The sequence below is a fragment of the Sycon ciliatum genome, chromosome 1 (assembly GCF_964019385.1).
Source record: "Sycon ciliatum chromosome 1, ocSycCili1.1, whole genome shotgun sequence".
In the NCBI taxonomy this organism is placed as follows: domain Eukaryota; kingdom Metazoa; phylum Porifera; class Calcarea; order Leucosolenida; family Sycettidae; genus Sycon; species Sycon ciliatum.
Genome location: NC_088643.1, coordinates 65,297,409 through 65,325,334, shown reverse-complemented (window position 1 = coordinate 65,325,334; position 27,926 = coordinate 65,297,409). Strand labels below are relative to the sequence as shown.

Below are 27,926 nucleotides of genomic sequence, written 5' to 3'. Positions count from 1 at the left end.
CCACAATCATATTGAAGGTCCCTTGAGCGGTCGTCTTAGACAGGTTTCACTGTACTAGCACTGTGCAACGCGGCCGCGTTGAGCGAGTGGTCGCCTTATCCGAGCTGTTTTGAATGTGAATGCGTCCGTGACAAGGAAATGTGGTGGGGTTGAGTGGTCGCCATATCCGAGTGGTCACCATTGCAGGTTTTACTGTAGTACATTATTATGTCAGTGTGAGTAGACCTTTTGCACTCTCTTATGAGCCAAACACAAGTAAGTTGAATGCTCATTTGTTATCTGGATGTTAGAGAGTGGATGTATGACAGTGCATGTCAGTCTCACACAATGGCATTCTATCCCACATCATGAGACGACTAATGACATTAGTCGTCTCGTTGAGGAGGATGAGCATGCCCCCCCCCCCCCCCCCGCCCCCCCACATACACACATAAAGCAGTACACCATGGTGCATCGTCTATCACACAGCACCCCCCCCCCCCCCCCCCCGCCGTACACACATAGACATGGAAACAGCGACGAGGAATTGTGATGGTCTCGCAGTTGCTACACAAGTTACCAAGCAGCAGCTTCAAGTACTTGCAAGCTTGTAACCAGAGAGTACTAGTACTCCCTGCGTGTGACTACGGCATTATGGCATTATGGCACACGATCTTGTTTGAACATACTCTCTACTGCAATGCAGCTACAAAGAAATAGTCAAAATTGGACAAAGCTGTACAAGCGAGGAAATGAGAGCTGGAAAGAAGTAAAACAATCATAAGTCAAGATTACAATGACCACTGAGCCCATTACTATGACTAAAGAAGAAAAACTGTAGCAGGAACAGCAGCAGCAGCAGCAGCAGCAGAGTTGCAGATATTTTGTACAAGTTGATCGTTCACTCCACCGCAGTGTACAGCAATGAAGGAGTGCACCTAAGCACGCACAGTGTAACAGAACCGTTGGCGCAGACATCGAGCACGTAGCGAGCCAGGGGCTAGCTTGAAGAAAAATAATAATAATAGTGGGAACTAAAACCTCTCGCTCGGCACACCACCCTAAATCAAAAATCGCAAAAACGGTACGCAGCATGAGCGGTGTCACTGGGTACGATTCGAACACACAGCAGTACGGGGTCACTCCAGTGAGCAACACGCCTACGTACATGTGATTCACACAGGACCAAGGCGTATATGGTAAACTGCCGGAGAGCAGCTGGTCAAGGCAGGTGTGCCTACTCCAGATCGGTCCTGCATGCAATGGTCGCACATGTGCCGAAGGCTCAGGTATAATACCAAAAAGGCACACACACACACACACAGACCCATGTCACCTGAAGACACTGTCATCGGTTAAGTGTGACGAGAAAAAGAAAAGAAATCATCAACCAAATAGAACGTTAGCTTTGCAAACACCCGTTTGGAAGCAGGGGCAGCAATTAGCGTCATGACGAGGCCCGGTACCTGTAAATAACGTACGCCGCAGCAAGAGGGATGCCGACGAGCAATGCTGCCTTTCCGGACCATGACAGCCAAGAGGAAGATGCCTCTTTGCCTGTGTTGATGGTCCTGGAAACCAAGCACATGCACAATAGCGCACGATCAGGAACATGCATCAACACAATCAGGCAGACAGGGCATTCAAATATATGTACGCATGCACCCACACGTCAGGATCTCAAGTTCACATGCCAATGTACAATGTGTCAATTGAAATGAAAATGTGTCTCGATACAACTTACGGATTGTGAGCAAGCCTCGCTAGTGCCTGGAAGATCTGCTCACTCTGTGTGTTGCCAGGAATGAAATTCTTTGCAGTAAAGCAAGAGGGAGAGAGAAGAGGGGAGATTGAACAGCAGTTGAACATACTTGTATTCACAGACAATGACATGGATTATTTTGTGGAGTCTCCAATGGCTACGTGATTCAATTGGCGGGATTTTCTAAAAGAAGAAAAGAAAAAGAGAGTCAGCATTGGGTAAACTGACCGGACCATATCAATCCGATCTGAGATGTACAGTTCTGGCCAGAGAAAATCAACCTCATGAATAAAGTAGCGCCGTGCTCAAGAGTGCAGGGCAGTGTGTCGTGCGTGCGTGTGTGTGTGTGCGCGCGTGTGTGTGTGTGCGTGTGTGTGTGTAGTGTTAGGGCTGTGTAGTGAATGGGGTTATTTTATTCATGAGTTCAAATGTCTCTGACCAGGACTGCACATCACCTTCGTGACCAAGGCAACTGCTTCGATCGTGGTACGCTGAGCAAGAATTTTTTTCTCATCACCCAAGTCAAGACATTAGGCGTCAGTATGGGCACAGGACATAAGCAAGACATGCAGTGAACCCGTGGCTGCATACTCATAAATACCAGTACAAAGAGGGGGGAGAGAGAGAGAGAGAGAGAGAGAGAGAGAGAGAGAAAGAGAGAGAGAGAGAGAGAGAGAGAGAGAGAGAGAGAGAGAGAGAGACACACACACACACACACACACACACACACACACACAGCACTCCTATGCTTACATGTTTGATCTTGAGACCGTGGTTCGGTGCAGCCTGAGAACGGAGAGAAGGAGACAAGAAATGGAACAACATGTTAAAACAGTGACCTCCACATGGCAAAATCATGTAACGTTGAACATGGACAGATCAAGCTTTGAAGATTACTAAGAAAAAAATAATAATAATTCACGGTTCGTGTGAGACTCGGCTGGAAGCCGAGTTTTCCACATCCGTAGGAACGTCACCGCCCTCTAGGATCAAGGCGCAGATGCAGCACCTAAACGGTGGGAGGTGAGTAGATCAGACCCACCACAAAGTGGTCAAAGACCGAAATCCCATTAAAGGGGAAGTTCAGGCAAAAATTAAAATTTCACCAGTTGTAGTCTTCGGGGTGCTGAGTCGAATGGTCGTGGTCCGAGAAAGCTGAGACGCTCCCTTCCTACTTGAATCCCAATCGAACTCGCGCACTTCCACCGAAACTGGGTGAATGCGCCCTACGAGATGGGGATTTGTATGCAAAATGTCACTAAAAGCGCCATTTCGTTCTTATAAAAGCACGGATGACCGCGATTGGCCCATATGTTGTAGTCTTTTGGACGCTGAGTCGACTGGTTTTGGTCCGAAAAGGCTGCGATGCAGCGTTCCGCCTTTATTCCCAATCGAACATGGTTGAACAAGCGGTCACGTGCTCCTGCGTACGCCAGTCACCTGGTCACCGTGCCTGCAGGGTACAACTTACTAGCCTGTTTGACCTTTTTTGGGTGCAGTCCTGTCACTCGAGTTGAACTCGAGTTGAACCTTGGTGTGAAAGTTGTCACCTGCTGGCGTGGTGACCAGGTGATTTGGGCACCCAGGAGCACGTGACCACTTGTTCAACCATGTTCGATTGGGAATAAAGGAGGAACGCTGCATCGCAGCCTTTTCGGACCAAAACCAGTCGACTCAGCGTCCAAAAGACTACAACATATGGGCCAATCGCGGTCATCCGTGCTTTTATAAAAACGAAATGGCGCTTTTAGTGACATTTTGCATACAAATCCCCATCTCGTAGGGCGCAGTCACCCAGTTTCGGTGGAAGTGCGCGAGTTCGATTGGGATTCAAGTAGGAAGGGAGCGTCTCAGCTTCCTCGGACCAGACCATTCGACTCAGCACCACGAAGACTACAACTGGTGAAATTTTAATTTTTGCCTTAACTTCCCCTTTAACTGCATCCAATATAATGCATGGTCAAATTGCAATAACTGCCAGCAAACGGACAAGGAATCAGTTGACTGTATGTATTATCCAGACGAAAGTATTTCTGGATTTAGAGTACACCTGGGCACAGGAGCACAGGCAGCTAGCTGCACCAACAACCATACCTCTGCATCGACGCGCGTAACCTGCGGTGGAACGGCCACGAACAGGATTGGCGTGGTGGAGCCAAGCTGCTCCTGTGCGTCCAGTGCGTCCTCGATGGACTGAGCACTGCTGGTGTCAACCAGCACAACGGCAGCGTGATATGGCACACTGGTGGCGACTTCGTCAAGCTTCGTATCACGGAGCTGCGCAGCAGAATGAAACATCAAGAAGTAAGCAACAGATTTGAGCGTAGTCGCACTATCTGACTGTATAGTACTATCTCATTGCCTTGGTGGACTGTTAGTCATAACTCGTAAAATTTGGTCCTTCCTCTAAGATAAAACAAAAGAAAACTACTGCTGTCATTGCTGTCATGCAAAGTCAAAACAGAGAACACACTGTACCTAAGCAGGACATCTACAACTGATGTAAGGGACATTTCTTTAGGATACGGGATTGCCATGAAAGCTTTTTTTGGCATCCCTGAAACAAACACAGTTCATGGGGGAAGCAAGGTTACACGTCGACCGAAATTTATGTAAACATGACATGATTTGCAATTCACATCATCCAGCATAGCATACACTAATCGCTAGGTGGTGGTGGTGGTGGTGTGTGTGTGTGTGTGGGGGGGGGGGGTCGGAGTGTGAAGTAAATGTTGCTCGTTTCCGAGATAGCATAACATGTTTGCGATGGTCTCTAAGCTGCTCTACCAAGCACTTGTGAACAAGTGCCTGCAAAGCAAAGACCCCATCCCCAAAGAAAATTCACCACCACATATATCCCACTTCCCAGGCCAGGGTCGGTCGAACTGGGTTCACCTGCAGCTCAACTAAGATGTGCAAGAAAATACCATGTGCCGGGGACACAACCTACTACTGTGCTGTGTGTGAGGTTCAGAACAACCAGCTGACTGCAGGTTGCAACAACAGCAGCATGATGATAAAGTTCGAACAGGGAAGTACGACTAGAACACGCCACACAGAACACCAGTATGCCAGCATGCCAGTCTACTCACCACCATATGCTTGGGTGTCTTGCCCACAGTCACGCTACGACACGCAAACTCAGAGTGGCTGCTATCTGATGCCTGTGTCACACAGATGCAGAAACACACACCAGTCCATATGGCCCATAAGCAGATGGTCGTAAGTGTGCATAAGGCAAAGCCCGCTTATGCCAGTGAAACTTCGATATTTTGCTGCAAAAATGTTGCTGTCTCATCATCAATATTTTCTTTCATTTTTGCTAGGCCACTCAATTTGAATTTCAGTTACCTTTTTCCTCCAATGTGAGGTCAAATGTGTGTCACAAGCTGGCTAAGTCGCCAAAAATGAGTCACGTGCGCCGCATAAGTTGTATCCGCATCGTACGTGCGGTAAATATACTAAATAATCATACACGAGTATCATAGCATTAGTTCAAAATCCCACCAATTTTCAGACAACATACCAATATTTGGCTCCGGTCTGCAAAATCATACACGAGTATCATAGCATTAGTTCAAAATCCCACCAATTTTCAGACAACATCAGGGCTCACAGTAGGCATGCAGGATCGACAAAAGCGTCGTGCGAGGGCGGGTTTGGTGCACGTGAGTCGCGTGATCCCGGGAGAGTACCGATCGTGTACATCCCACGCATCCAAAACAGAACAGAAAAGAGAAAGAACCAGAGTTGTACTTGTAGCCTGTTCTCGTAGTTTTAGAGCCGATGTTCGCGATATTTTGGAGGAGAAGGCGAAACGCAACCTGTGCTAGTCCCAGTAAAAACAACATGCCATGTTCTACCAAAAGCTGATCCTACAATGAGCGATCATGATGATTCCACAGGTAAGAAGACAAACAAACGAGTCAGAGCTCGCCAGGCAGGTAACGCCGAGAACATGATGATACCACACGGAGCTGGTGATCGGATGGAGGTGAACGGGACCAGCAAATCCACCGGGCGTTTTTCGAGGGCCACTGAAGACCAGGTTTCCCAGGGTGCCAGTCCCTCCATGATGGCGAAATGCGCTGCCACAAGAACTCCAGCGAGAATGAAAGCACAGCAACCAACGCCGCGGGCGAACTGAGGAGAGAGCACTGAACAATCTGTGCACAATGATTTTCTCTTCGACGGCACGCGTTGCTGTTCTGCTGCATGCATGCGTTTTTCTTGTTGTTTGATCTTCACACATTTTCGCGCAAGCGGTTGTGCGCCGCTGGGACTCGGGGTTACTAAAATCAGTACAGAGCATCTCCCCCTTGGTCGATTTGGACAATCTATGGCTCAACATATTCAGGAGACCCTGGCAAAGAAATTTACCGAGACGTTTTTGGATACTCCTTTCGAATGCTGTACTATATCTCACGAAGTTTACGCATATGCTCTGGCATACCCGTGTGAGTAATGAAAATTTGTTTCGGTAAATCTTTTGGAACACCTGTCATCTGTGCCTGGGCCAAGTCCCAGCTTCGTAGAACCTGGCTGAAGTGCTGCTAACTCCTTCAAACACCCCCTACTTCGAGCAAAAATGCGACGAAATGCTGACTGCTGATTGGCCAAGCTGGCATTTTGGAGCACGTGCACCGCCCCCATCTAATCGACGCTTTTCTACGCAACTGTGAGCCCTGAACATACCAATATTTGGCTCCGGTCTGCAAGCAAATTCCTTTTCAAAACTCTTCGATATTTTGCTCACAGAATTGCTAGCAAAATCAAGCGACAAGAACGAGATGGGCGAGGAGTACTTGAAGTAGACTTCGATTACGTGTAAAATGCTGAAGACTTGCTCCTAGCGAAGGTGTTGCAAAAGTGAATGTTGTGTATCAACATAAGACTACGTAGTGTGGTAATCAACGGGCCACGGACCACACATGGGACACATATACATGAGATAGGGTGAGAGATTACTGTCCTGAGGAGGGGAGTGAGTGAGAGAGACAGATACAGCTACAGAGAGAGAGTGAGTGAGAGAGAGAGAGAGAGAGAAAGAGAGTGAGAGAGAGAGATAGATAGAGCATTGCCCCGTCTTCCTGCACTAACCGGGTATGCGGGGTTGACAAACTGGTGCATGAACAGCGATTTGCAGTGCACATCGTTACCTATCACCGCGCAATGAAGTACACTCTGATCATCAGGATTTACAGCTTTCACTGCACAGGAGCACAGGCAAAACAAGCAAACAAGAAATGATGCACTAGCATACTTGTATCCTCTACTGTAAGGCTGTATCATTTTAACAGTGTGAGCCAAAACGATACTCGAAAAAGTACCGAGGTATGCTAACAGCTGCAATGCTAAGTCCCAGGTGATGAATGAATACTTCGCCGATGAAACGCCACGCATGGAGCACTGTGCAAATCAGGAGCAGCAGCGGCAGCAGCACGACTAACCTTTGACAGCAGTCAGCTGAGTATCCGTGTCACCGTGCACGTAGCCGTGGTACGCCAGGAAATGAAATAGCAGCCGGTGATTCGTCATTGCCTGAATTCTGCGCGTGCAAGAACACAGCCAGAACATTCAAAGCATCTCCGTCTCAGCAGTACACACGCACTCCCCTATTTTAGCTCGAAGCGATCCGCCAGCAAAGCACAATCGATTTCGAAGTAGAAATCAATGACAAAGGCATTCACATGTAGGCACTAGCCAGTAGTAATCCTGAATTGCGGTAAGTTAACTGTTGCTCGGGCAAAGCATGCTACCATGCAAACGTATTGGGAACAGCCGAATTCTTGCAAAAAAGGCTCAAGTTCGACTTACACCCAGTAAGAGAGAAATCCATCCAGAGTGGGATAGCCCAGTGCTGAGCAGTTGACAGAATGCAGCAGGTTCTGCGCCTCCCACATCAAGTGAGGGCAGAGCTCAAACATGCGCTGGATAGCAGTGCAGAAAGGACAATGACACAACAGACAAATAGGTATTGTGAGACTGGGTGAAACGCATCCAGATTACAGATACAAAACAGCTACAGCTGTCCGGAGATTGAAAGAAGATAAAAATGGCAAAAACGCCATTTCCGTTCAAGCCACGATACTGCAAACCAAGCAAAGGCCTAGAAAGGACAGTCTCAACACTAGGTGCCTGCAACCCCAGTACGATGCTGCTGAACTCAAGTACTGTACGGAAAGTTGCACAACACAAACATGATAAAACACCAGATCAGAAGACAAGACTGCAGGCAGTATACAAGGCAATGATGCTTGCGCTCCCTTCAGTGTACTAAAACAAATCGTACCTGCTGCTCCCGTGTAGACAAACATCCGTCCAAATCCTGCACATCACACATCACACACGGGCATGCAATCGACATATGAGAGACAATGCTAAACATGCAGGATGCAACATGCCCTCACCAAGAAGAGCCATGCTACTTACTATACACAGCTGATACAGCGAATCGATGACTGACTACTGGTATAGAAGGGTTGCGTGACTGCGTTCGTGTAGAACGTGTACATTGCATGTGGAGAGTGCAAGCAGCATGGCTGGCATATCATGTAACCTAATGATGCAGGGATTGACTGCAGTGTGGAAGCAGCATGGCTACCCGATACGGTTATGTGGTGCATGTGCAACAACCGTATTCCACAAGCACAAGCCCTTGCAAACCATCACCAATACAGCATGAATGGCTGCTGCTCCCATTGCAGCACATCTGACAGAAGAGATCATCTTACCACATCGTGCTGGTGAAACAAGTCACGGAGGTACTGGACACCGATACCAGACAGCTCCAGCATGCAACCTGCTGGAATGGTAAGGCTGTGCACAAACGCAAACATGTTCAACAACACCCATAATTAAGCATCGGAGAAGAAGGTTTTGCGGATTACAGTGGGTTCTGGTACAGCGTAAAGAAGCAAAGTAGCACTCGAGTACAGGACAAAGTCTAGCACAACATTCAAACAAAATCCACACGGCTGGACACACCAGCATTCGCAAATGCAAGATTGAATGATCGAGTCGTTAATGATGATAAATTAGTGGTAGCAACTTTGGCGATGAATCATAAGAAGGTTGGTTGCTCGCAACACTTGACCTCGCGGGCAACCAACCTAGGTAATGAGTAGCTACTAAAACTTACTACCACCACATGTAGTATTGCAAAACAAATTACAGTTGCGTGTTGTAATCCGACAAACAGTGCAAAGCCGGCGCACTGGACCAGTTCCGATTACATCATTGTATTCGTACATGTGTACGTCCAGCCGCATTCACACCACTTCCAGGGCGTCAAGGGACGTACAAGTTGAGGGTGACGAGTATGCACTTTGGGTCGGATTTTACTGAGCACAACAAATATATTGTACACGACAGACGGCATTCTACGTAAGCGTTATACCAGTACCTGGGTTCAAGGTATTCTGACTGCAGCTGCAAGTTCAGGTCATAGCCAAACCGCCGCAAGACGGTCCACGTTGTCTCATGCCGACCCCGCTGAATAAACACCAAGTGAAGATAAAGGAACCCTGCAGACGAAAAGTCAAGGGTAAACGAACAAAAGAGATAGTGCAATGGAGAACAGATGAAAAAAGAAGACACAGCAACTCCGCGACATCTCAGTCCACTAATAACGCGAGAAAGTAATCACCGGCAAAAAAACTTAATCCTGAAGTATAACAAAACCCAAATCAATCTGAACAAGGCAACTAATTAAATCGAATTTCCAAACTCACCAATCAGTGTCAATCCTTTTTCTGTCACACCACCTTCAAGGTTACGCCTGACGGTCTCCTTTACCTCCTCCAGTGCGTTGGGCAGGAGTGGCGCGTTGAAGCAGCGGCACTGTAGTCACAGACAAACAGACATACACACACATACATACACACATAAACATATACACCTTCAGAGATTTGGTTACAATCCTTCCAAAAAATAATGAAGTTTTATCTCAATTTTCGGGCCAGACCCATCTTGAGAAATAAAAGCCCAGGAAAGTGGAATGAAAGTCCAGTTGTATAAAATATCCCCCCCCCCCCCTCCCCCAAAGAAAAGGTGTTTGAATGGTACAAAAGCAGCATTGATATGGATAGTAATTTGGCAATGGAGCTGGCAGAAAAGATGTAGATTAAACTAAGCTGCACACATTTGAAAGTGTAGACAACAGTGTTGCCACATCATTATAGCCAAATATCAGTAGGATGAAAAAAAATAAAAATGCATCATCCGGGGGCTTTGCCCCCGGACCCCCCCCCCCCCCCTTCACAGTAACCCCAATGTACACACATGCGCGCACGCGCGCGCGGAACTGTTAACCCTTTCACCACTGTCGACGTATATATACGTCATGACGTGTGCACCTGCCCCACTGACGACGTATATATACGTCCTCGGTGTACGTCGCGTTTGTACTGATGCCTCAACATCAGTGGGGCCTGGAACTGTTCCGCAGTGGGCTGAAGGACCTGATCGACGTGTACGCAGCGTATGTGGCCAGTCTGCACAGCAGAACAGCCGCGAGCATCGAGTTTGAAGTGCGTATTTTGGCATATCGTTCAAATAAATTGTTTTGCTCAAAGTTCGTTTTCGTCATCTTGCCCTGCTGTTTCTCGGCAAGGTAAGTAGCTCAACTACTCTGTGTCGATGGAAGGAGTCCTGTGAAGCAGTGTGAGGCGGGTAATGACTCTGAGGATGATTCTGGAGACAGCGAAATTGTGTCGGAGTCGTTTTCTGAGGATTACGAATTTGCTGCTATTCAAAAGATCGCAGCTGGCTCGGACGCAGGGGATGCTGGAGACCAAAGAGATTTGGAAAGCGATGCTGAAGTCTCTGACACCTAGGCATGGTGTTCTGAGCAGGAGCTATCTGTCGTGTGCCCGTTTGCTGAAGCTCCTCAAGTAAACTGCGATCAAATTTGAAGGTCAGATTTTTGAAAATATTTGAATTTGAAATCAAGTGTACTGGTCAGACGTGCATGCAGATCACAATAGAGATGTGCATACATGTAAGTATTGTATGCTGAGTACAGAGCCAGGCACCTACAGGATGGTGATTGCTATCTAATATGAATCCAGAATAATCCCGAATAGTCAACAATTGTGCAATTTTGAACCACTATCAGAAATTGCACAGCCGATTGTTTCCTGAATTTTCATGCGTACGTACACCGGTACGCAGTATGAACTCGGCTGTTTAGGGAATGCTTCAGACTATTTTGGTAGCTGGATTGTCTTGCCAGTGAGTGTCCAAATCAGAGAATGAGCTGTATTGCATTCTCTATCAATATGACTTTACCTGTGCCGCGTACGTACGTACGTACGTACGCGTGCGGCCAGTGATGATTCACCCTGGGATGCGCCGAGCACAGTGAGCCAACCGCTGCCACTGCACCGGCTGCTATTATAGCCGATGCAGTTGCTGTGGTTGCTACTCCAGTTACTCGGCATCCTCACTGTCCATCACATGGTTTTGTCTTGAAGTAGGTAGGGCTGCTGGAGGATTCAAGCTTTACGAGGCGCCCAAGAAAAAAGAAAGACCCATTCTGGATCGCGCAGTCGCATATGATTCAAGCGCCGTATAAAACGAGTTGCTGTACTCTAGTCTAGGTTGCCGTAGAACACCAGGATCATATCAAGCTTGTTATATGACATTTCTCCATTCTGAAGTCAACACTGACCAGTTATAGCACTGCTTGCCATTGCTTGTCTGATCTTTGTCGTCAATTGCCTAAATTGAATGAATTTTGAGGAAAAATCGCCAAAAGTCGCATATCTAAATATGGTGTTATGAGTCTCGTACAATGAAATCCTACAATTTTTTTTTGGATTCACAGTGCATATGTCTATGCCCAACATCTCCAATCAATTTTGGACCAGAATATGCATTTTCAAAAATTGCCATTTTTGGCCCAGTGGGAGGTGATTTTCCGGTCAGGGCTGAAAGGGTTAAGAAACCTTTCACGGCTTTGCGTGAGACTCGGGCTGAGTTTGCCGATTTTCCCCAGACAGCTGATGATGTTAGCACCTTAGGAGAGAGCTATGGAAACACTCGTGATGAGCAGTAATAGCCAAAAATCTGGACCATGACTTCCAAACCAAGAACAAGGGCAAACTTGGATACTTTCATGGCTGTTGTCGGCAGGTCATTACAGGCCTCAAAAATCGGCAGGCTACTGACATGTCGGCAGGTGTGGCAACACAGAGACAATCAACAGGCCAAAGAATGCTGAGTAACTAGTCACCACAAGCCATGCAGGCGTAACACTTACCTGAAAGTCATTCAGTTCCCTGTCACTGAGTGCATCGTTCTTATCATAATCACACACCTGTAAAGTAAGGCGAGAGTTGTACATGTACATAGCACCAACATACCATGCGGAGACAACTTATTCAGCACAGGCAAACAAGGCTCAGGTAAATTGTTGAGGATAGCGAATCAATTCAGCAAAATTCTTGCACCAACGTAAGGTACTGTGTACATACTTGCAGCGCTGATGAGTCCACTAAGGACGAAACAGTTCTGTCCGCAGATTGAGTACATGATTGCACATGTACTTCCTCCGTTAACAAAAACTTCGTGATGGATGTTTGAGGGACTGGTTTGCGCACAAACTGCCGTGAAATGAGTCGCAATCACTTTCTCGGCCTTCCTTGGCATGCCATGAAAGAGGTACGACGCAAGGAAAGCGACCTTTCACAACAAAGTCAAGCGGAATCGATGGTTGCGCCGTGGCAACATAGGTGAGGACAGTCATGGCGAGCGATTGATGAAATACCACTTCTCCGAGGGGATAATGCGCTGCTTGGCCTCTCTACTACTCTAGCACTGAGTTTGAGGGTGATAGAGATCGGTGGACGGAGCAGCGAGCCCACACAATGAGCGAGTGAACAAGGAGCTGCTCTTACTCTGATCGCATGGCGCAATGAAATAATTCTGAACTCAAGTTTTTGTTCAACCTGCGCAAAGCCCAGATTCGAATGCTGATGAACATGCATTCTTTCAGAAGTCTGCACTAGTCCGACGCGAGTCTCGTGGCTAAAGAAAGTCGACTGGACTTGCTAGCTGCTGCCGTTCAGTGCTGGCAGGGGTATCCATCAGAGAAAATGGAATCAGTTTGGCTGTGCCTTTACTCCTAGTTTCACGGAGTTCTGGAGAGCGAAGATGAAACTAGGGAGTCGTAAAATATTTTTACGACTCTCTGGTGGAAACGAGTAATCGCCACCGTGGCAGATCGCGCAGCTTGAAAGCCAACTCACTTGAACGAAGGCGACATTAAGTTCAGCGGAGTGTAATCAAAGAAGCTGAGGCAAGGCTGAAATGAGCTGAATAACGACTCGAGAGAGATGACGACTCGCGTGCAGCAGATGAGGTCAGCGATGCGGGGTCAGAAACGAGTCGAGCGAAAGCGACGCAACCTGAACTCTCTGCTCATTGCGCCAACAGTTTCTCTTGTAAAGACGCTATACATAGGCTGAACTACCTTGGTCCAGTGATCTGCAGTCGATACAAACTGTTCTTGACCTGTTCTAAGCGTTTTCATATCCATCAAAAATCCATCACGAAGTTTTTGTTAACCCTTTAACCGTCATATAAATTTCACCCATTGAAACGCCGAACGAAATTTCAACTTTGCCAGGTCATAACTTTAGTTGTACTCACTCGATTTTTATAATCTTGGGCTCGTTGGAAAGCTCTGGACGAGACCAGCACGACGATACCACATTCTTCGCCTCAGCAGTCACACAACCAGCGCTGGAACGCAGCGACGTCGTCTCAACGCCAGGCATGCAAATGACAAGTTCAAAACTCCGCCATGGCCGTCTCCTTCATCGTAGAGTGTTCAAATTTTTTTGAGAGATCGAGCATTTCGTGAGGAATACGTTGGTCGCGAGCAACAGTCACAGAGCGCGTGAAGAAACGGGGAAATCCCGTGACGACGTCAGCCGCGCGCCCAGCGCAGCGGAAGTGACAAGCGTGCAGTACTCAGCGCTTGATAACTCTGCTCCACTACATCGTAGCTCAACGCGGATTTCTGCAATGGAAAGCCTGGAAAATTCGCGACCGTATCGATAGTAAATTTTCTATCGTGGGTAAAAAATCATTCCAGTGCGAGTATTTCAAATGATGAGTCGAATTCGACCCACAAATGTATGGTCTGACGGTTAAAGGGTTAATGGAGGAAGTACTCTGGTGGCTAATGTAGTGAGCGTAAAGAGCATGCCGGAGTTCTTACCGTGAACACACGTGTCAATGCTGAGATACAGGCCGATTTTAGCTGCACGTGGATACACATATAAATATACATGTCAAACAACAACAACAACAAAAAAACAACAACAACAACAACAAAAACATGTACAGTAAAACCTGTAACTAACGACCACCCCTTGGTGCCCGGAAAAGTGGTCTTTAGTGGCAGGTGGTCTTTAGTTAGAGGTTTGCACCGCGTGACCATATATGGATCCCATTATATGATATGTATATCAAAATGCAGATAATACAATCCCCCACCACTTGCGCACTGACATTATTCTTTCAGATCATACAGCACTTGGAGAGAGAGAAAATCAAGTTTTATTGCAGATATTAAATTCAGCTCCTACTTCTGAAGCCAGGAGTCAAGAGTTCCCTGTTGAAGCTTCTCTTTGCGCTGGGCTTCAAGTTTGTTCATGAAGGCAGCAAGTTTCTCTACATCCATTGCCATGGTAGACAAGCCACGCTGCAACGTAAACTGTTGCAATGTTGAGATGCAGGACAGTGCTTCTTTGCCGGATACTTCTCTGACTTCTGTGGACTCAGTGTGACCTGGTGACTGAGCTGTGTGATTGCACTTCGACAGAGAGCCGCTCAGTCTTAGTTTCTCCTTCGAGTAGTAACATCGATCAAAGAGCGCTTTGGATGCGCTCTCCAAGACGTTTCCTATCATGTTTGTTCTTGACAGCACTTGAAATTATGACAGGTGTAGTGCAGTCCACACTGATTCCACAGTCAAAATGAGACTGCGTTCATTTGTCCAGCTGTAGTATCGAAACAGTCCTTTCAAGACCATGGAAAATCATCAACATTTCGAGAAGGAGCTTCGAGCAATGTTTGATTTCCTACATCGCGGTCGCTAGTTACGGGTCAAAATTCGACATTGGGACAAGAAAAGGCGGTCGCTGGTCGCGTTCAGCAGGTAGTCGCTAGTCACAGTGCATTTTGAATGTGAGACCGTCCGTGCCTGACGAAGTGGTCGGTAGTACCAGGCCGGTCGCTAGTCACGGTGGTCGTTAGTTACAGGTTTTACTGTATCTCTTATTGGCCACTGGCTATCGTGAGAATAAAGATTTGAAACAACAACAACAACAACCACTACAAACACAATGCAGCAGTGGGAGAGGAAGAATACCAGCAAGCGCTTCCACGAGGCCGAAGCCTCGTGACAGCCAACACTAGTGCTACATGTACCGGTATGTGTAAACGCCACTGACATCTCACAAACTGACCTGCTTTTCCTCGGCCGAGTAGAGCGGTTCGGACGGATGGAGAACTGCCTTTTGAGCAAAGTAGAACACCTCTGAGATGTTCATCAGTGTTTTCGCTGAACACTACAGCAAAACCAAACAAGTCATACGAGAGAGAGAGAGAGAGAAATAATGAGTGTGTGTGCGCGCGTGTGTGCAAATGTGTGTGTGGTGTGGTGTGTGGGCGCGCGAGCGCGCGCTCGTGTGTGTGTGGGCGCACGCACGCGATATCAGCACAATGTTAGTGTGCTCTGAGACACAGGGCACACACATACCGGTGGCATTGAAATAAACTGCACGGCACCTACCTCGACGCACGTCTCAACTTCAAGAAACTCATCCATTATCGGGAGAACGGCCTGGAAGGGAAATAACCGAGATATTAGAAACCAACTAATTGAGCAAAGGCGGATACATTGGTACGTTGCCTAATGACATCCCATGCATTTTGATGATGGGTATAAGGCTACATGCTAGTACCATGTTTTCACAGTGACAGCGTGAACAAGGCGGGAAACAGTGCTCCTGACTACAACCATAAACCGGTTGGTAGAGTCTCGGTCTTGCGACCATTTGAACCAACCGGTTTATGGTTGTAGTCAGGTTGACTGTCTCCCATACAGTGTGTACTCGCCTTGTTCACGCTGTCACTGTGAAAACATGTTGCCTATCAGGCAAGAAGAACTCAGATGGTGAGCCAAGGAAAAAAAATGTAACATGGAAAAAAGTGGGCACAAGATATGCGATCGAGTCCACCAACTAAACCAGATTTTGAACAGTCAGACGTGCACAATCTAGCACAAAACTGACAAGGAGTACCGAGATGCCGTGGAATGTCTCAGTACTCCTTGTCAGTTTTGTGCTAGATTGTGCACGTCTGACTGTTCAAAATCTGGTTTAGTTGGTGGACTCGATCACATAACTTGTGCCCACATTTTTCTATCAGGCAAGGCTTGCATTATATACAGCATACTAGTACCAGTAGTGTGGCTAAGCAGCATACTTCTAGAGGCTATGCCAATGACATCATCGTATATACAGCCGTCCCTGTTTATATAATCCGGCACCTTATAAACCAGCACCCTTTTTAAACCAGCACCATTTTCAGGAATCAAAACTGTCCCCACAGAATAACGCGGACAAAATCCTAAAATTATGCGGGCGAAAACAGGCCATAGTGCGGCAAATATGCGGGATTATGCGGCAAATATGCGGTATAATGCAGTCATTATGCACAAGTTATCTGTCACCTGTACAACTTAGCATGCAAGTATACAACTTTGTCGTACAAACTCATGCACCTGTACGACTTCGTAGTACATTTTCAACATCATGTACTATTTTCTAGGGCTGAAACGATTATACCGAATAATCGAGTACTCGTTTGATAACTCTAACGATCGAGCAATCGTTTAGATTACCGATTACGATTATTTTGCGTTTTTTAAATTTGTGTCAAGAAAGTACTGTAAACCCTCGTTTTGTGAAGTTTGAATCAGTTTCCGCTGGGAGTATGCAGTTGCCAGGGGTATGGTTCATGTTCTGAGGTTAAATTGACTTCAAAACTGCCATGTTTCGGAGCTACCCTTTCACTAATGCAGATTTGTTGGTATTATGAAGGCATAGTTTGTGGAAACAGAAATGTTTGCACAGAATTATGACTCTATTTGCTAACGATTATAATCGAGTACTCGATCGTTAAGCTAAAGAGTAATCGATACTTGAAAATCCACGATCGTTTCAGCCCTACTATTTTCTTGTACATTTCATGAATAACGCGGGTTTTATGCAAAACCTCTCAAAGACGCGGATAAAAGCCAATAACGCGGAAAATTGCACGTCCGCGGAATCGCGGTATCCTGTGGGGACAGCCAAAAAGTCCTCGTCATACACACTGAAGCAGAACATCAGATTTCATAATCCAGCACCCTTCCTAATCCAGCAGAATTTCTGTAGCACAAATGGTGCCGGATTATAAAGGGACCACTGCACTTTGCATGGAGTGATAACTGGTTAACTAATGGTTGCCATGTCACTGCACAACCCACACCTCAATTGAGGACGTGATGGCTAAACGTCTACAGTAGAACACTGGTAGGACGTCAGGCGCGTACGCATGGGGGGGGGGGGGGGGGGGGCCCGTTGCCCGGACCCCCCCCCCCCCAAATGTTCCAAACGTACCGATGTGCAACGCTTTTGGTCGTGAACGACGCATTCGAATGCAAAACTTTACTTCAACAGATCGTAACTCAGTCAATCTCGCTCAACTCCAACGATCAACAACAGTTCTTGAAATACATCATTCATAAGCCGCGATCTCGTCAAAATCGCACTGCTGTCATCATAAACCTGATCCCGGCCACAGTATCCTGGGTACGAGGGTACGCACTCCGCCTGGAAATTTGAATTTTTGATTTTCACAGCAACAGTTTTTCGCTGACACAGGTCACGTCACATTCTTGCGTTTATTGGACTGTTCTACGCATGAAAGAAGAACAAGAACCACATACAGTGAGTGACTAAAACATAGCCTGCGCTTGTTGGTTCTGTTTTTCCGTTTTCACATGTAGAATGGATCGTCATAAGCCGGCTAAAAGAGGAAGAGTGTAAAGCCGTTCTCATTGAGGCTGGTGTCATGCCGAAAACACCTGGGACAGGCACAACGCTAGCATTGAAAGCTAACCTGCACATGCCATGGAATCAGCTCCGGAAACTGAAAGTATGGCTGAAGGACTTTGGCCTGTACCTAGAGTCAGAGCGGGTAATGCGCAAACAGCTTGAGGATCTTTTGCCCTTTACTATTGTGGCAGAAAAGACACCGCTCGTAACAGCATCTGGAAGCGTCGAGCTGCACGCAATGGTGACCATTCCTGATCCTGTTGGAGATGTCCATCACTATTTTGAACCAGCTGGAGGCAACAGATCAACTTCACTGGCATGATGGCGCAATCCCACATGATGAGATATGGGTCCAAATCGGCGGCGATCAGGGTGGAGAGTCATTCAAGATGTCGCTCCAGATTGTCAATGTGCAGCACTGCAATGCTCTACGGCATATTATTCCATTTATCATCTTTGCTGCTAAAGATACGGCAGCAAATCTATGAACGGCACTGCAACCATTTGTCAGTGAGGCCGAGAAGCTGCGGAGTACAAATGTCACTTCTCTGCGGTTGACGTCACAATATAAGAATTAGCAGAGAAGTAGTGTTCTCTGTCCACCCGGGAACGGGTACGAGGGAGCACAGTGTGGGATAACAGGAGGTGACGAGTGCAGGGTCGGCCTCTTTTGTCTTTGTGCGGAGAGTTGAGTGAGAGTAGTGAAATTTAATTTGAAAATTGTTCTGGTTTGTGAGAAGAATGTCGAGGTCGAGAAGTGTGTCGCCGAGTGGTAGTGGTAGTGAGAGTGAAGGGTATGATGAGGAGAGTAGGAAGATGAGAGAGATGGCTGTGAGATTGGAGACGTTGGAGAGGAAGTTGGAGAAGTCGACAGTCGTAAGAGGAAAAGAGAGGATAGGAGTGACAGTGACAGTGAGAGGAGCAAGGAGAGTAAGCAGATGAAGAGGGAGAGACAGGACGAGAGGGTGGCGGCGGCGAAAAAGAGAATTTGGAAGGCCAAGGCCCACGAGGAGCAGTTTTGTGTGATCAGCAAGGCGTTGGAGCCTCTAGCCAAGGCAAGACAGAAGGCGGAGCGTCGAGGCGAAAAAGACATCGCCAGGAATATTGAAGAAGGTGAGAGCGTCCTCCAGCGGCGCTTCAAGCTATTACTGTTCGCGGACGGCGAAGGTTGGTCGGCCGCGAACATACATGACGGGAAGATGGAGTGCGGGTCAGATACGGACGATGAACGGAGGATGAGGAGGGCCAGGGCGGAGGCCAAGGAGGGGAAAAGGACCTGACCTGTTACGTGGCGTAACAGGTCAGTGAGGGTCTTGTTGTTCGGAGACTATGAACTGCAGACAACGTTGTCAGGATCGAGTGGAACCCACCCTTGCCTGCACTGCACTGCTACTCGGAAAGAGATTCAGCTACGTGGGTGCAGCGGAGCATCGCGCAGTCTCGATTCGTTATGCACGGACAACGCTGCCTTTGTTGGAGCTGGTGCAAAATTAGCGGACCCTAAGAAGTACAACAACTGCATCCGGCCACCAATCTTGCCGGTGTCCCTGGACAATGTGATCATTCCCATTCTGCATTTGGATCTGGGAATATTCGCTTGGATATTCGATGCCATGACCAAGGACTGCCAGATGCTAGACGTTGCCCTTGCATCATCAAGTACAGCAGTTGGCACAGATAGCCGAGCATACACTACCACAACAGAGATGCACGAGAGCCTTCGCTAGAAGCAATTGGATCTACAGAACAAGCACGCAGCAGCTCAACTGGCTTGCGAATCATGCTTCGAACCCGACTGCCCCACAGCTAGAGCAGCCACAGCAGGAATTCAGGCCAAGCAGCACACCACCACAAGCGCCATCAGCTCTCTCCAGGATGAAGTGAAGAATCTATCTGACCAGCTCCAGAGCTGCAGTATTCTGCATGGTCCATGTGAGGCATCACTTGACAGAACTCTGCAGGAGTATAATATTTGTCGCCAGCGGTACCAGGGTGGTGCCTTTATCGGCAACCATATTCACCATGGCCTGCAGCCACCAGTGGCTGCTGCTCTGTCAAATGCGCCTCTGACTGCCGCCTCCACCACAGGGAGAGAGAGAAAGGGAGCAGCGCCTCCATCCGTACTTGACCAGGCCAGAGTAGTGGCAAAGCGGTATAATGACCTGCTCACTCAGTTCTCTCTCTCTGCCGCAGAAGATACTCGTCCTGCACAGCAATGTCAGCAGAAGATATTCAGCTATTCGAGAGTGATTGTGCTACCTTCCTCTCGACAGTACGGCAAGAGGTCGTCACCAGAAAACTTGGCCACATAACGCCTAAGCTTCATTTGCTGGAATGCCATCCGCCTGACGCCTTGGCAAGATTCAGAGTTGGCCTGGGCCTACTAGCTGAGCAGGGAGGTGAAAGTATTCACGCCGAGTTCAACGACCTTCGCAAGCGACACAAAGGTGTAGTGAACGATGTCGACAAGCTACGAACTGTCTTGAAGGCTCACCTTTCCTCCACGGTTCCTCATCACGCCAAACTTGACCCTCAAAGGGCCAAGCGCAAGCGGAAGGCCAATTGAGGATCGTTTCAGGTAAGTTCCTTGCGTCAAGGAATATCCGAATCATGGTGTTTGTAAGTTGATTTTCAAACAAATTTAATTTTTGTGGCTCCGTTTTTAGTGCACACATGATTGTTTGCGTACGCGTGCACACGCGCCATGTTTATTACTATGAAAGCTCAAAGAGCTTTTGCACATGACGTGAATGACGCCATCTTACTGAGTGGCCACTAGCCAGGCGCAAACAGCAGTGAGCGGGCAGTGCAACTTGAGAATTAAAAAACTTATTTTGAGACTTTTCGTCACGCTGACTTGATCAAATTTGCACGGGTTTCACTTGCGATATTAGAGAGGTTCTGCCACACGGACCTACGTACCAAACTCCGTGTCAACTGCGGTGAAGTTTGACACGGATTTTTCGTACGTTGCGCCGGTTCTGCTGTGCGTAGCATGCTCTAGCATGTTCGAACTCCCTGCCACATGTACTCTGTCCGCTCAGTTTTCACATGGAGACCAGTCCGTGTGAAGCGCGCTTCGCACGGAAACCGGTATGAAAAAATCCGTATGAAACTTGATCCCGTACCGCGGCAAGGTTTCCATACGTACTTTGGTACGTTTTACCGTGTGGCAGAACCTCACTATTAGAAAGTTTACGTTTCATGTCGGTCAATTTTGAATGTGCGAAAAAATGTGCGTTGAATCGCTTTTTTTCACAGTGAGTTGGCCCTGTGTCGCGTTGAAATCTCACGCTACATGCGCCATTTTGACCGTGAGATCTCACGTTCGAAATTAAAAAAAACGAGAAGCATAAACTCTCTAATCTCAAGAAAACACAGCGAAAAAATCGAAACTCTGCGATCGAGAAAAACAAAACAACTGGAGCAGGACGCGTTTGGGGCATTTTTCGCACCGTCGCTACAACAACCTCGGCACTTGCAGAAAGACACAACATGTTATTGCAGTGGGCAAGTATACATACCTCAGTTAGTGATGGAAGTGATTCTGTGGCCTCCAAATCAATCTGCAAGTGGAGAAAAAAACAACTGCATTATAAGCTTGATTTCCAGCACAGAATGAAGCACAATGTGAATTTTCAGCACAATTTTCACCTTCAACAGGCTATAAATTTGGCCTCCATCACTCCATCAACTAGCTACCACAAATCAGGCGCGGGAACACAGCAAAGTCGTCTCCAAGCCCGATATGCGAGCAAATTTCCCCATCAACGCCATTCCAATCTCCTCTATCGCAGAGCGCCCAAGTCTTTTCGAGGCGTTTCAAGAATACTGTAAAAGCCATATAATATTATATAACGAAGTGCTAACTCTAACGAGTTAACGAGGAGAAATCTGTCGTTAAAATAGAAATCGTTATACAGAAATCGATACATATACTGTCCTATTGAGCGTTGAGAATGAGTGAGAATCGTTACCTTTGGTACACGTAAACTAGTCAATTTTGGGAAATCGTTATATATGCGCCTCGTTAGAATAATGGCTTTTTACAGTACGACGCGCGATATCTCTGGATTTGGACACCGTAGCTCTTCGGCGATTGATTGCGATTGTTGCATTGGAAAGCTTGGGGTTTCCGCTACCACATAGACCCTTCGATTGTTGAATTTGAACAAGAAATGATGGAGCTGCGGAGGTTTTTTTAAGGAGGCACTACACCATAACTACTTCAATACTGTATAGCAGGAAATTTTCGGACGGAATTTATTTTCGTACGATTTCGTACACGGCCTCTTTTGTACTAAAATTAATTCCGTACTAAAATTTGTTCATGTGAAATTATGTACACTATACATGGGTACTGCTTGCGAACACGTGCATTTAGCATGCAGCACTGTACGAAAATAAAATCCGTACGAAAGGTCGAAATTCGGCTTTGTCCGAAAATATTTCCGTCCGAAAATTTCCTGCTATACAGTATAGTCGCATCCCAGGATTGCATTGAATAAAAAGAAACTCCACAGTCACAGAAAAATAAAATAATTCGTCCCAGCAGCAACAATACTGAGTCCAGGCATGTAGGTGAGTACGGGCAGGGGATGCTAGAAGTAGAGCTTACTTTATTTCCAACTAAGATAACAGGTTTCTTGGGTGACTTGGACCGAATCAAAGGCAGCCAGTAGGATGTGATCTGGACAAGAAATCACCAAACATTACGGAGGATTAGCAAGACGAAATTCGCGTTCGCTCTCCAAGGAAAGTCGAACTCAGTGACGGAATTCGCGTTATGAGAAGGAGTAGCAAACAGAATTCGCACATGCATGACGTTGACACGACGTACATTGTGTACAGACAGTACATGTATATAGCGTGGTAAATTTATGACTGCCCTGATACGAATCCGCGATTCGTGTTCCGACTACTTTTCCGAACGAAAAATGCGAAAGTTCGCAATCCAGTTCGCGAACTGAAAAATGTTTGCGAACACGAACGCGAATTTCGTCTTGCTAATCCTCCGTAGTATGAATGAGCACAACTGCCGCAAAAAGCCGCCACAGTGACATCAAAAATGGAAGGCGGATAGGAGGCAGGCCGTTATTATACATAGCACTTTATCTATTGGCGTGCACCATCGTGATGTTGCAGTCCACGGCACATGAAATGCTAACACATACTGCCCAGGAGCGGGACATGCTGCCCCGCAACCTATCCCCGAAAGGTTTAGTTGATAAGACAGCGTATGTAGACTCAGTACATGCATCATCAACAGGGTAGACCTACATTCTCCACGCTCTCTTGCTTGTCGACAGAGTACACCACACAAATGACATTGGACTGCAGAGGAATCAAAAAAGAAGGCAACCAGGAATTAGAGGACTTCTTCCCCACAGCAGCCAGCTAAAACTGGGTCCTGCAGTCATCAATATCTACCAATGCCCACAAAGACGAAAGCAAATACTGTAAAGCGAGAAACTTTCGCTAGAGATTAAATTTCGCTATTTTCGCGACCATCACACATTCGCGAATATAAATCGCCGCAAACCTCTCTGTACATTGATTGTAGACAGTACAAGATCCGACTGAAGAGATAGAATCGCAAAGGTTTCTCATCGTGAACCAGCTCAATTTATGAAAACGCTAAATTTGCGCGCCGCGGAAGTTTGTCGCTTTAAAAATGCATGTGTGTTTCGTATAACCACGGCTGCATGGCCAGCGCCCTGGGGCCGCTAGACGTGCGACCGGATTTCCATGTCCACGACAGTATTACGACTGCTCTTGGCAAGACAAGTAGCAAACTTACAGAATACTACACAGCAGTAAAGAGGGCAAGAGAGAGAGAGAGAGAGAGAGAGAGAGAGAGAGAGAGAGAGAGAGAGAGAGAGAGAGAGAGAGAGAGATAGAGAGATAGATAGAGAGAGAGATAGATAGAGAGAGAGATAGATAGAGAGATAGATAGAGAGAGATAGATAGAGATAGATAGATGGAGATAGATAGAGAGAGAAAGAGAGAGAGAAAGAGAGAGAGAAAGAGAGAGAGAAAGAGAGAGAGAGAGAGAGAGAGAGAGAGAGAGAGAGAGAGAGAGAAAGAGAGAGAGAGAGAGAGAGAGAGAGAAAGAGAGAGAGAGAGAGAGAGAGAGAAAGAGAGAGAGAGAGAGAGAGAGAGAGAGAGAGAGAGAGAGAGAGAGAGAGAGAGAGAGAGAGAGAGAGAGAGAGACACACACACACACACAGATCTGAACAACAGCAGATGACCACATAAGTACCGTATTTTCCCGAATATAAGTCGACCTTCTGTACGCCAGAAATTTCGCCAAAAGCTGGGGGTCGACTTACAAACGGAACTTGACTTGCATACGGGCATCTGGCACAACAAATGAAGTGACTGGAGTGTTCGTACAAAAATGCACTACCGTACGAACCATGTGAATTAGTTAACATTGAATGAACATTGGGGATGACACTGGTTTTGTTCAGATTTTGTCTTACTGGCATGATTATGATCTCTCCTCGCAAAGAATTCATCATTTTGTATGTGTGGGTGTCATGGAGCTATAACTTTTTTTCTCTTCATGAAATTGACTCCTGGATTTGGGGTGGTCGACTTATATTCGGGAAAATACGGTAGTGCCTTAGGCCACACATACCCGCACAATCTCCGCATGGAGTGCCTCCTCGTTCTGCTCAGCAGCTGCATAAAGTCAAAAGATAATACAGTGAAAAAGATGGAACAATTAGACCATCAATGACAGGTCTTTAGAGACAGGCGGTCTCTTATCGCACTGGTCATTTAAATAGAGGTTTAACGTCAGATGATCATCATAAGCTGAACGAAATCACTACAGAAATGCCTAAGACACCAACCTGAGTAATCCACAATGTGAGTAGGAACATGCTCCGGGGTCACTTCGGCAGGGATGGTTATCTCCTCTGCTCTGGGAGGAACCTGCAACGTGTCAATGTATACGTACACACAGACACAGAACGGAAAGCATAACTAGACATGCCACCCTGCATGAAGTAGACCTGAGCTGTCGGGTTTGCCACCCAGCCTGACCACCAGGGTGCATGAAAGGGAGCTTTGGGAAAACTCAAAGTTTCAGAACCGGAATGACCTTGGTCCGAGGACGCTAAGACGTACCATTTACCAGATATCCCCAATTGAACAGATTCATAAAAGCAGCTAATACAACACATTGCCCTAATCTGCCAAAAATCGAGAATGGGAGGTATGCATCTAAGGGGGTGATTATATGTGCAGCTCCAGCCCGGGCTGGTCGACAGGCGGGCCAGCCCGCCTGCAACGGGATCTCGGGGTTGTACACAAATCCACACAAAACCTGTGGTGCGTTTACATGGCAAGCGGGCTGGCCCGGCGAGGCGGGATCCCGCCTCGAGGCACCCGGGATCCCGGCTAGGCGGGCCAGAAAAAGCACATATAAACAGACCAGCCCGGTCCAGAGTTGTATTATTATGGTGTCGACACTGCGTTCATACTACAAAATAGGTACTTTTACCCTTTGAGGGTAGTTATAAAGAGGATTCCCGATATTGTCTTGAAAATCTATGAAGCTTTTTGTACAACAACAAGAAGGACGTACAATGAGCACTGTTTATTGTGTCGACATGCATGATTTACATTAAAGTGGAAGGGGAACTACTTGCAAAATACTTTGATGTGGACAGCTAAAAATGTGAAAAACAGGGAAAAGAAACGAGGTGATACAACACACCAAACATGTGCCACAGCGCGAAAAGAAATCAGCAGAAGAATACATTGTGTGAGAAAAAAGGTTTTTAGGTTTATAACCTGAGTATGGGTTGCAGCCCTGCGTTTCAGCCCGGGGCAGCACACTACAGTCGTAGTGTGTTTGCTGCATACTCACAACGGGCTGGCGTGTGCTCAGTGCATATTATAAACTCACTGCGGGCTGGCGACCAGCCCGGCCTTGACCATGTAAACACCCTTGGCGGGCTGGCCCGCTTGCTCCAGCCCGGGCTGGAGTTGCACATATAATAGGCCCCTTAGATGGCCGTCACCTTTTCGCGGGGCAAGTTAGTTACCCCATGCTTGGCAGGTACAACCCGTTATAGTACATTTATGAGTATGACCTCACAAAGTTCATGACCTTTTACGCAGAGCTGGTATCACAGTGTATACGGTTGTATTGGACTTGCCCCGCGAAACCTGACGGCGGGGAATTGATGCATACGTCCCATTCCAGATGATGGCATAGAATTGGGCCACAGGGATGCATCCAGTGCATATGCGCATTTTCACAATTTTTCAGTTTCTCAGGGAGGGGGGTTGAAGAGAAACGACTAGTTTTCGTTTCTAAATAAATATCGGTATTTACGGAAGGCCCCTAATGAATTTTCTTGTGGAATAGTAGAATCGTTCGTTCACTTGAGTGGCATTTGCTAGATTATTCAATCATAAAATTCATGGTTCGTTATACCACTAGTGCAAACTCGCGAATTCACGGGTTTTTCCCGCCCACTAGCGTAAAGTTCCTCAGTGTCATGAATGTCACCACATCATGAAGACTACTTCACATCAATTTGAAGTTGCAAGTATAGACTCCCGCATTGCATGATCATACCGTAATTAATTAACAGTCAGTCCAACTTGCCATAACATTTTATTATCATATTCCAAATACATTTGAGTTGGGACTTACGATGTCCAACGACGACTCTGATTACCCAGCTGATGGCACGCGTACATTGTGAATCCGAGTATTCCCAATGTCGCCTCCATCTCATCATATAATTATAATCTCCTGCATGTTTGTCTCTGCTGCTCATCACAAAATACTTAAATCTGAACTTATTTTCTTCTTCTCTGAATGCACTCGTTGCTGCCGAGATTTGTTTTCTTGTAGTTGCATCATTGCATTCCGCATGATCCGCGCTTGCATGATACAGCCCGGCTGCACACCAGCGCGCAAGCCCCATGTTCTGCATGTCACGTGCTGGTGACTGCATTTTCGGCAGTGCGATGCGCTACGTTTATGATATGCATATGATTTCCGTCAGGCTGGCGGCGCCCTTGGCGGTCGAGGTTTTTGGCGAGGGGTTGTTGTTGTTGGCTAAAGTTTTTTTATTATGGTTGAAGGTGAAGTCTTTAGAAAGGAAACTGTGGTATGAGAATGAGTCTGATGAGTCTGTCTTCCCCTACCGTTCTCGACACTCAGCTTTATGTAACCTCTCTGATATTCCGCCACATGTCGCGACCTGAAACCAGTCCCTGGGATGACCTTGCCGCGGAGGATATTTCATCCCAGGCATGTTTGCCTGGCATTTCTATCAGACAACAAGTACCTTTTTTAATTCTCGATTTCTTGCCTTACACGACAGCTAGCTGTTCAGCAATACCAGCTACAAAAGTCTCATGTCTGGAACTTTTAAATATTATTACAATTATTATTCAAACGTTTGAGTGAGTTGAAACTATTGTTCAAATTTTCTTTTGCATTACGTTGTGCAAAACCTGTGTTGTAGTTGCTAGAATAGGAGAACACGCAAAAATCGCCGTGCACTCACAAAGTCAGGGAACTCCTCGGTGACAAGAGCCATGATGAGGGAGGTCTTGCCAACTGACGCTGTACATATCATAGACCATAATCGAAAGCGTGACTTTCGAGAAACTGATGTGCATGATGAATGGGTATCACTGGGAACTTACGGTCACCGAGCAGCAAAATTCGAACATCTCGAGGCATTTTGAAAGCAGCAAGGAAGGCGATCAAGAATACCTGACCATCCAATGCTTCAGGAGCCTTTTCTGGCGCTAGTCACCCGCCTGAAAGGCTGCACTCTCAAAACAATTTCAATTTTATTTCTCCTCACTTCATGTCTTCAAAAATGACGAGCTGCCCTGTGTTCTTGGACACTCAAGCCAAGCGGATTCACAAGGCGGACGGCCAAGCGGCAGATGGTTACTTGGTAACCACATTTTTTGAAAAACCCTCCACTCTCAGTGACGTCATATTTTTTTACCACGTGTGGAAAACACTTCAAGTTCAAACCAGGGAGTCGATTCCCTGCTTCAAACAGCCCAACACTCTG

At 46.9% G+C, this 27,926-nt stretch overlaps 1 protein-coding gene across 1 annotated transcript; it reads right to left on the bottom strand.

Annotated features, from left to right (window-relative positions):
- Positions 1–526: 526 nt before the first annotated feature.
- On the bottom strand, positions 527–27,721 carry LOC135804895 (mitochondrial Rho GTPase 2-like). The gene is made up of 23 exons (XM_065318867.1): positions 27,544–27,721; positions 27,402–27,460; positions 24,720–24,801; positions 24,503–24,546; positions 23,140–23,193; positions 22,478–22,549; positions 21,384–21,425; positions 15,549–15,599; positions 15,223–15,324; positions 13,971–14,012; positions 12,006–12,062; positions 9,475–9,583; positions 9,147–9,267; positions 8,476–8,560; positions 8,034–8,069; positions 7,559–7,671; positions 7,192–7,289; positions 6,842–6,951; positions 4,834–4,905; positions 3,836–4,018; positions 2,495–2,527; positions 1,724–1,791; positions 527–1,550 (listed from the first exon to the last, which is right to left on the bottom strand). Exons 1-23 carry the CDS (start codon positions 27,578–27,580, stop codon positions 1,427–1,429), a joined length of 1,794 nt encoding a protein of 597 aa, XP_065174939.1. The 5' UTR covers positions 27,581–27,721; the 3' UTR covers positions 527–1,426.
- Positions 27,722–27,926: the final 205 nt, after the last annotated feature.